This window comes from Taudactylus pleione, unplaced genomic scaffold (genome assembly GCF_031769625.1).
Source record: "Taudactylus pleione unplaced genomic scaffold, aTauple2 ptg003301l, whole genome shotgun sequence".
Taxonomy (NCBI): domain Eukaryota; kingdom Metazoa; phylum Chordata; class Amphibia; order Anura; family Myobatrachidae; genus Taudactylus; species Taudactylus pleione.
This window is the reverse complement of record NW_028287656.1, coordinates 1-10,509: the sequence shown is the minus strand read 5'-3', so window position 1 is coordinate 10,509 and position 10,509 is coordinate 1. Positions and strand designations below refer to the sequence as shown.

The window sequence follows — 10,509 nt, the reverse complement described above, 5'->3', positions numbered from 1 at the left end:
CCGGAACTGGGTAATAACCTAATAAACGGCAAAACTTAAACCAACTCTGGAACATCATTTTATTCACATATCACAAAATAAACGTTCACTATTACAAGTACAACTGGAAACACTCTTTGTTGAATAATACATATTTAATTGCCTTGTCCTGGAGCGTTGTTACTCCAATAAGCTGACAGACAGTATAAGTAACTACTGTGAATAAAATTAACAAACCATAAAATATATACACTGGTGGGTCCTGGAGTGAAGTGCCCCCTATAATGGACTAACTTAATAATTTAAATAATTATCAGGAGATCAATATAGCATACACTAAAAAGCTCACAGTATTTTATTAAAAATTGCAATTAAAAGATAAAATAGCAAATAAAATAAAAAGCTAATAAATGAAAACAAAAATAAAATCAATGATGTGGTGTCTAAAAACAACACATTTTGCTGCCTGCTTTATCAGGCAATGTGGAATTGGACAGCAATCTGTGAAACGCGTTGCTATAGGACATCAGTGAGATTTAAAAAAAATTATTTTACTTTGTGTTAATATCTTATTGTTTAAGCCTAACATTTTATCATTTAATTACAATATCAACAGATTTTCTAATATTTAAAAGCATTTATGCTGCTTGCCAGCTCATTGAAATTGTTTTTTTTCCTCTGTGAGTTTTCTGGTGTTATCAAGAAATGCTTTACATGTCAAATATTTCCCACACTCAGTGCATGGAAACTGTTTCTCACCTGTGTGTTCTTTTTTTATGTCTAGCAAGAGCCGAGTTCTGTGTAAAACATCTCCCACACTCGGAACATGAAAATGGTTTCTCACCTATGTGAAGTCTTTGATGTGTAATAAGATGTGATTTATGTGTAAAACGTTTTGCACACTCGGTACATGGAAATTGTTTCTCACCTGTGTGAATTCTCTTATGTTTAACAAGATCTGAAAATTGAGTAAAACATTTCCCACACTCAGAGCATGGATATGGTTTCTCACCTGTGTGAATTCTCTTATGTTTAATAAGATCTGATGAACGGGTAAAACATTTCTCACACTTAGAGCATGGAAATGGCCTCTCACCAGTGTGACTTCTCTGATGTGTAACAAGATATGATTTCTGTGCAAAACATTTCCCACACTCAGAACATGGAAATGGCTTCTCACCTGTGTGACGTCTTTCATGTATAACAAGAGCTGATTTCTGTGCAAAACTTTTCCCACACTCAGAACATGGAAATGGCTTCTCACCTATGTGACTTCTCTGATGTGTAACAAGATCTGATTTCTGTGCAAAACATTTTGTACACTCAGAACATGGAAATGGTTTTCCACCTGTGTGACTTCTCTGATGTATCACAAGATGTGATTTCTGTGCAAAACATTTCCCACACTCACAACATGGAAATGGCTTCTCACCTGTGTGACTTCTCTGATGTGTAACAAGATATGCTTTTTGTGTAAAACATTTTTCACACTCAGAGCATGGAAATGGTTTCCCACCTGTGTGACTTCTCTGATGTTTAACAAGATGTGAGTTATGTGTAAAACATTTCCCACACTCAGAGCACAGAAATGGTTTCTCACCTGTGTGACTTCTCTGATGTATAGTAAGATGTACCTTTCGCGTAAAACATTTCCCACACTCAGAACATGGAAATGGTTTCTCACCTGTGTGATGTCTCTCATGCCTAACTAGAGCTGTTTGGTCAATAAAACATTCTCCACACTCAGAGCATGGAAATGGTTTCTCGCCTGTGTGAATTCTCTGATGTGTAATAAAATGTGCTTTTTGTGTAAAACATTTCCCACACTCAGAACATGGAAATGTCCTCTCACCTGTGTGAATTCTCTTATGTGTAACAAGATATGCTTTCTGTGTAAAACATTTCCCACACTCAGAGCATGAAAATGGTTTATCTCCTGCCTTAGCTGACTGATGGGTAATAGGCTTTGTTATATGTGTAAAATATTTGGTATCTATAGAAGACATAAATGTCTTATCTACTCTAAGAGTTGAAACAGATGAACCATCATCTGAGTTATTAGGAGAACATTCCACAAGACAAGCAGGATTAGATGGAGTAATAGAGTTTTCTCCTTGAGCATCTCGTATGAGGTTATGTTCGATTTCACCATCTGAAGAGTTATGGAGATGTTCCTCTGAGGTATTCCTGTTGAGGTGTCCAACTGCTGAGAATAAACAAATATATGGATTAACGTTCCCTGTAATAAGATTTATTTTTCAATATAGACAATGTTGGAAGGTCCCCAAATCGCAATCACATGGAAAGTTGTAGATGTTTCATGGTACAATGTATAATTCATGGACTGACATTTTATACTGTGCTACATTTATAGGCGATCCTTGGTTTGAATATAAAGCAGGAACCCAAATACAGTAAGAGCACAGCGGGCAGCTAACGATAAACATACAAACATGAAAGTATTAGTAGCTTGTGTGAAATGGCCTTATCCTGGAAATATTACAGAAGTGGATGTGGCAGAATTATGAAGGGGACTGAATGTGGTGGTTGAAGGAAATAGCTGGGTAAATAATGACACCCAGACATCGGATCTGGGAGATACAAGAGATGGGAGATGTCAACACACACAGGGAGTTGATGGGGGAGAGGATCTTGGCAGAACAGACAATGACATCAGTTTTGGAGATGAGGGTATGGAAGCACGGTGTAATTCAGTAGGATATGGGTGACAGAAATGGTAGAGAACGGCAGGGGAGAGGACTGTGGAAGACAGGTAACTATGGGTGTCATCAACATACAGGTGGTATTAGTGGCCAAAGCAGCTGATAAGCTGAGGGGAGAAGTGTAGAGAAAAACCTGGGGGACGATGATGGGTAGGAGAGTTGTGATTACACACAGCAGTCTTCGCTCACAATACGCTACATATAACCATTCATACCTTCAATACCATCCCCAAGGTCTCAGAGAAGACAGAAGTTCCATTATATGTGGTAAAACAGAGTGACAGGTAGTCAGCGTTTGGGGGAGGTAACCGGGACTGGTAAGAGAAATGCAGGAGCATTGGTAGCATTTAAAAACTGGTTTGTGGAAATGCATAAACCAGCCACTGCACCCTTGCTGGCAGCTGGAGAGCCCTCTGTGTCTGGAGACAGCTGTGTGTGCGGCAGCTTAGACTTACTCAGAATGTGGACGGCCACCCGATCTGCATCCGATGTTTCCGTTTTTGTCCGTGAGCAGCAGATGTGTGATTCTTCCAGTGGGCGTCTCTAAGCACTGGACGACGAGTGAGGCATTAGCATGTTTTCGCAATGGCGATCCGTGAGAGATCTCAGGTGCGATGACATTTGCGTCCACCTCTTAATCAGGCTCTAAATACATAACTCACTTTGCTTTCAGCTAATATTAAGAGTATATTAGAATGGACAACATACACCAATCAGCCATAATATTAAAACCACCTAATAATGTGTAGACTCCACCTCGTGCCACCAAACCAGCTTTGATCCACTGAAGCATGGACTCCACAAGACATGTGAAGGTGTCCTGTGGTATCTGGCACCAAGACATTAGCAGGAGATCCTATAAGTCCTGAAAGGTGTGAGGTGGGGCCTCCCATGGCTAAAAAACTTCTTTTTACCTGCACATCCCACAGATGCTCGATCAGATTGAGATCTTGGGAATCTGGAGGCCAAGTCAACACCTTGAAATTTTTGGTCATGTTCCTCAAACCATTCCTGAACAATTTCTGCAGTGTGTCAGGGTGCATAATCCTGCCAAAAGAGGCCACTGCCATCCGGGAATACCGTTGCTATAAAGGGGTGTAGTTAACATGCAGCTGTTTAGGTAGGTGGTACGTGTCAAAGTAACATCCACGTGTATGCCAGGACCCAAAGTTTCCCAGCAAAACACTGTCCGGAACACTGCCCCCGTCAACTTGCCTTCTTCCCATAGTGTATTCTGGTGCCATCCCTTCCCCGGTGGTGGTGGACAGGGGTCAAAATGGGCACTCTGACCAGTCTGTGGCTACGTGGCCCCATACGCAGCAAGCTGTGATGTATTGTGTGTTCCGATTCCTTTCATAATAGCCAGCTTAACTTTTTCAGCAATTTGAGCTACAATAGCTCATTTGTGGGATAGGAGCAGATGGAATCGCCTTCACCCCCCACAGGCATCAATGAGACTTGGACACCAATTATCCTGTCACCAGTTTATTTATTCTTCCTTGGACCACTTTTGCTTACCGGTAACACCCCGCAAAGACCTGCCGTTTTGGAGTTGCTCTGACTCAGTTGCCTAGTCCTCACCAATTGGTCCTTGTCAAAGTCATTAAGACAAAAGAAATCGGAGTGGCACTTGTCAATAAGCAGCTGTGACATGATGTGAGGGGGAGAGCAGGAGTATAATAGGGGTTGATGGCTCCTGATGTATGAGATACACCAGAGAGTGTGGGGAGGAGACTGGTCAGATCTCTGGGCTGGTAACACACAGTGACATGATGTGAGGGGAGAGCAGGAGTATAATAGGGGCTGATGGCTCCTGATGTATAAGATATACCAGAGAGTGTGGGGAGGAGACTGGTCAGATCTCTGGGCTGGTAACACACAGTGACATGATGTGAGGGGGAGAGCAGGAGTATAATAGGGGCTGATGGCTCCTGATGTATGAGATACACCAGAGAGTGTGGGGAGGAGACTGGTCAGATCTCTGGGCTGGTAACACACAGTGACATGATGTGAGGGGAGAGCAGGAGTATAATAGGGGCTGATGGCTCCTGATGTATAAGATATACCAGAGAGTGTGGGGAGGAGATTGGTCAGATCTCTGGGCTGGTAACACACAGTGACATGATGTGAGGGGAAGAGCAGGAGAATAAAAGGGGCTGATGGCTCCTGATGTATAAGATATACCAGAGAGTGTGGGGAGGAGACTGGTCAGATCTCTGGGCTGGTAACACACAGTGACATGATGTGAGGGGGAGAGCAGGAGTATAATAGGGGCTGATGGCTCCTGATGTATGAGATACACCAGAGAGTGTGGGGAGGAGACTGGTCAGATCTCTGGGCTGGTAACACACAGTGACATGATGTGAGGGGGAGAGCAGGAGTATAATAGGGGCTGATGGCTCCTGATGTATGAGATACACCAGAGAGTGTGGGGAGGAGACTGTTCAGATCTCTGGGCTGGTAACACACAGTGACATGATGTGAAGGGGAGAGCAGGAGTATAATAGGGGCTGATGGCTCCTGATGTATGAGATACACCAGAGAGTGTGGGGAGGAGACTGGTCAGATCTCTGGGCTGGTAACACACAGTGACATGATGTGAGGGGAGAGCAGGAGTATAATAGGGGCTGATGGCTCCTGATGTATGAGATACACCAGAGAGTGTGGGGAGGAGACTGGTCAGATCTCTGGGCTGGTAACACACAGTGACATGATGTGAGGGGGAGAGCAGGAGTATAATAGGGGCTGAAGGCTCCTGATGTATGAGATACACCAGAGAGTGTGGGGAGGAGACTGGTCAGATCTCTGGGCTGGTAACACACAGTGACATGATGTGAAGGGGAGAGCAGGAGTATAATAGGGGTTGTTGGCTCCTGATGTATGAGATACACCAGAGAGTATGGGGAGGAGACTGGTCAGATCTCTGGGCTGGTAACACACAGTGACATGATGTGAGGAGGAGAGCAGGAGTATAATAGGGACTGATGGCTCCTGATGTATGAGATACACCAGAGAGTGTGGGGAGGAGACTGGTCAGATCTCTGGGCTGGTAACACACAGTGACATGATGTGAGAAGGAGAGCAGGAGTATAATAGGGGCTGATGGCTGCTGGCTCCCCCCACTGGGCAGATACATTTCCCACATTAGTGACAGAGGAGGGTGTAGGATAAGAGATTGTTGTACTGACTGAACAAACAAATTTGACTCTTTTCTTTAAGTGTTTATTACTCACCTGTGCTGATATCTGTAGGCATTTTCTCCTCCTTATACTGCTGATCATGACTCACATATGTCTCTTCTTCTCTCTCTATATCTTCTGATTTATTATTAATTACACACGTCTCATTTTCCCTCTCTGTATCTTCTGCCTTATTATCAGTCACATAGGTCTCTTCTTCTCCCTCTATATCTTCTGCCTTTATATCAGTCACATACGTCTCTTCTTCTCCCTCTATATCTTCTGCTTTTATATCAGTCACATACGTCTCTTCTTCTCCCTCTATATCTTCTGCCTTCATATCAGTCACATACGTCTCTTCTTCTCCCTCTATATCTTCTGCCTTCACATCAAACAGATCTTCACCCTAAATAACCCGTTAAATAATACAGGCGTATTTCACTGAGAGGCAACATTATAATATCAGTATATAAAAAAAACACAGATTCTCTACAGATCATATAGTGACAGTCACTTTGGTATATTGGTGAGACCTTGAATCCCACCTACCTGATCCTCCTTTGGGATCCTGTGATTCTCCTCTGTACAATCCTGTGAATGAGGATGGGGACATCTCTCTGGGGTATTTCTGTTACTGGGTCCATCTGTAGGAGACACACAGTGACTGAGTACATTGTATATATGTGATTATCAGGTGATGTGTGTATATAGGGTGCCAACATACCTGCTCTCCCCTGTACAATAAATGACAGTCTCCTCTTACCCAGTGATGTGAGGGGCAGTTGATTCTCCATCATCACGTCCTTGTACAGACCCTTGTGTTCCTCTATATACTCCCCCTCCTGCATGGAGACATAGACAGTGACATCCTCACACCTTATAGGAACCTGACACACACAATGATAAAGTCATCACCCAGACACATCCCAGGTGTTACTGTATAATGTCCCATTCCTAGCAGTCACCTCTCCAGTCAGCAGCTGTATGATCTTGTTGGCGAGTTCTAGGATCTTCTGGTCATTGTGTCTCTCATGTATGCGTGAGTGAGGTGTAGGCACTGTGTTGGGGGTCTGGCCTCCTAACACAAGGAAACGGCTGGTGGGTGTCTCATACTCAGCAGATGTCTTCTTCACTCCTGTGTAATCCTGTGTATTGAAGGGGACATCAAATATCACGGCATACACTCCTAGATCCCATCACCTCCCCAGTCATGTCCCTGTATTATTACTATAGATATAAGTGGTCACTGTGACACCCCCAGATCCCCTCACCTCCCCAGTCATGTCCCTGTATTATTACTATAGATATAAGTGATGTCACTGTGACATTCCCAGATCCCCTCACCTCCCCAGTCATGTCCCTGTATTATTACTATAGATATAAGCGATGTCACTGTGACCCTCTCACCTCTCTAGTCAGCAGGTAGATAATCTCCAGGGTGAGATTTATTATCTTCTCAGTTATGTGACTCCTGTCCGTGTCCATCCTCGTGTGGCTTAATAATAACAGGATACCACAGGCTGCTCCCTCTGGATAATAAAAAAACACCACAGGCTGCTCCCGCTGTATAATAATAAAAAGACACCATAGGCTGCACCCCATGTATAATAAACATAACAGGAAACCACAGGCTGCTCCCGCTGGATAATAATAACAGGACACAACAGGCAGCTCCCCCTGTATAAAAATAATAACAGGACACCACAGGCTGCTCCCCTTGTATGCTAATAATAACAGGACACCACAGGCTGCTCCCCTTGTATGCTAATAACAACAGGACACCACAGGCAGCTCCCCCTGTAAAATAATGACAACAGGACACCACAGGCTGCTCCCCCTGTATAATAATAATAATAATAATAATAACAGGACACCATACGCTGCTCTCCCTGTATAAAACTGATAATAGGAAACCACAGGCTAATCCCCTTGTATAATAATAAAAACAGGACACCACAGGCTGCATCCCCTGTATAATAATAATAACAAAACACCACAGACTGCTCCCTCTGGATAATAATAAAAAAATACAGACTGCTCCCCTGCATAATAATAATAACAGGACACCACAGGCTGCTTCCCCTGTATAACAATATTAATAATAACAATAATTATTATAATAATAACAGGACAGCACAGGCTAATCCCCCTGTATAATAATAATAACAACAGGACAACACAGGCAGCTCTCCCTGTATAATAATAATAATAATAATAGGACAACACAGGCTGCTTCCTCTGTATAATAATAATAATAATAATAGTAAGACACCAAAGGCTGCTCTCCCTGTATAATAATAATAACAGGAAACCACAGACTGACCCAATGTAAAATAGTAACAGGACACCACAAGCTGCTCCCTCTGGATAAAAAAAAAACACAGACTGCTCCCCCTGTATAATAATAATAATAACAGGACATCATAGGCTGCTCCCCATGTATAATAATAATAATAATAATAATAATAATAATAATAATAATAGGACACCACAGGTTACTCCCCCTGTATAAAAAGAACAGGACACTACAGGCTGCTCTCCCTGTATAATAATAATAACAATAACAAGACACTACATGCTGCTCCCCCTGTATAATAATAATAATGAAAACAGGATACCACAGGCTGTTCCTTCTGTATAATAACAATAATAATAATAATAATAACAGGACACAACAGGCTGCTCTGCCTGTACATTAATAATAATACTAATACTAATAATAATAGAACACCACAGGCTGCTCCCCCTGTATAATAACAATTATAACAGGACACCACAGGCTACTCCCCATGTATAAAAAAAATAATAATAATAATAATAATAATAACAATAATATAAATAATAATAATAATAGGACACCACAGGCTGCTTTAGCTGTATAACAATATTAATAATAATAATAATTATAATAATAATAATAATAACAGGACACCACAGGCTGCTCCCACTGTATAATAATAATAATAACAGGACACCACAGGCTGCTCCCACTGTATAATAATAATAATAATAATAATAATAGGACATGACAAGCTAGTCTCCCTGTATAATAAGAATAATAATAACAACAGGACACCACAGGCTGCTCCCCCTGTATAATAATAATAACAACAGGACAACACAGGCAGCTCTCCCTGTTTAATAATAATAATAATAATAATAATAGGACATGACAGGCAAGTCTCCCTGTATAATAATAACAGGACACCACAGGCTGCTCACCCTGTATAATAATAATAACAGGACACCACAGGCTGCTCCCCCTGTATAATAATGGGACAGGACAACACAGGCTGCTCCCACTGTATAATAATAATAACAACAACCAAAGGACACCAGAGGCTGCTCTCCCTGTATAATAATAATAAGACACCACAGGCTGCTTCCTCTGTATAATAATAATAATAATAATAAGACACCACAGGCTGCTCCCCGTGTATAATAATAATAATAATAATAATAAAAATAGGATACCACAGGCTGCTCCCTCTGTATAATAATAATAAGAGGACACAACAGGCTGCTCTGCCTGTACATTAATAATAATAATTACTAATAATACTAATACTAATAATAATAATAAAACACCACAGGCTGCTCCCCCTGCATAATAACAATAATAATAATAAGACACCACAGGCTGCTCCCTCTGTATAATAACAATAATAATAATATAAATAATAGAACACCAAAGGCTGCTCCCCAGTACAATAATAAAAATAACAAGACACCACAGGCTACTCCCCATGTATAAAAATAATAATAATAATAATAATAGGACACCACAGGTTACTCCCCCTGTATAAAAAGAACAGGACACTACAGGCTGCTCTCCCTGTATAATAAAAATAACACGACACCACAGGCTTCTCCTCCTATATAATAATAATAACAGGACACCACAGGCTGCTCCCCCTGTATATTAGTAAGAACAGGACACCACAGGCTGCACCTCCTGTATAATAATAATAATAATAATAATATCAGGACACCGTAGGCTGCTCCCTGTGTATAATAATAACAGGACACGACAGGCTGCTCTTCCTGTATAATAATAATAATAATAATAATAATAATAATAATAATAACAGGACACGACAGGCTGCTCTTCCTGTATAATAATAATAACAGGAAACCACAGGCTGCTCTACCTGTATAATAATAATAACAGGACACCACAGGCTGCTCACCCTGTATAATCATAACAAGACACCACAGGCAGCTCACCCTGTATAATAATAATAAAAGAATACCACAGGCTGCTCCCCCTATATAATAATAAGAACAGGACACCACAGGCTGCTCACCCTGTATAATAATAACAAGACACCACAGGCAGCTCACCCTGTATAATAATAATAACAGGACACCAGAGGCTGCTCCCCATGTATAATAATAATAGCAGGACACTAGAGGCTGCTCTCCCTGTATAATAATAATAACAGGACACCAGAGGCTGCTCTCCATGTATAATAATAATAACAGGACACCACAGGCTGCTCCCCTTGTATAATAATAATTACAGAACACTACAGGCTGCGCTCCCTGTATAATAATAATAAAAGGAAACCACAGGCTGCTCCTCCTGTACATAGGACAACAAAGGCTTCTCCCCCTGTATATATGAC

At 41.5% G+C, this 10,509-nt stretch overlaps 1 protein-coding gene across 1 annotated transcript; it reads right to left on the bottom strand.

Annotated features, from left to right (window-relative positions):
- Nucleotides 1-644: 644 nt before the first annotated feature.
- On the bottom strand, nt 645-8,622 carry LOC148430743 (uncharacterized). Its single transcript, XM_088466492.1, has 6 exons — nt 7,289-8,622; nt 6,847-7,026; nt 6,645-6,768; nt 6,431-6,525; nt 5,936-6,287; nt 645-2,185 (listed from the first exon to the last, which is right to left on the bottom strand). Exons 1-6 carry the CDS (start codon nt 7,481-7,483, stop codon nt 735-737), a joined length of 2,397 nt encoding a protein of 798 aa, XP_088322618.1. The 5' UTR covers nt 7,484-8,622; the 3' UTR covers nt 645-734.
- Nucleotides 8,623-10,509: the final 1,887 nt, after the last annotated feature.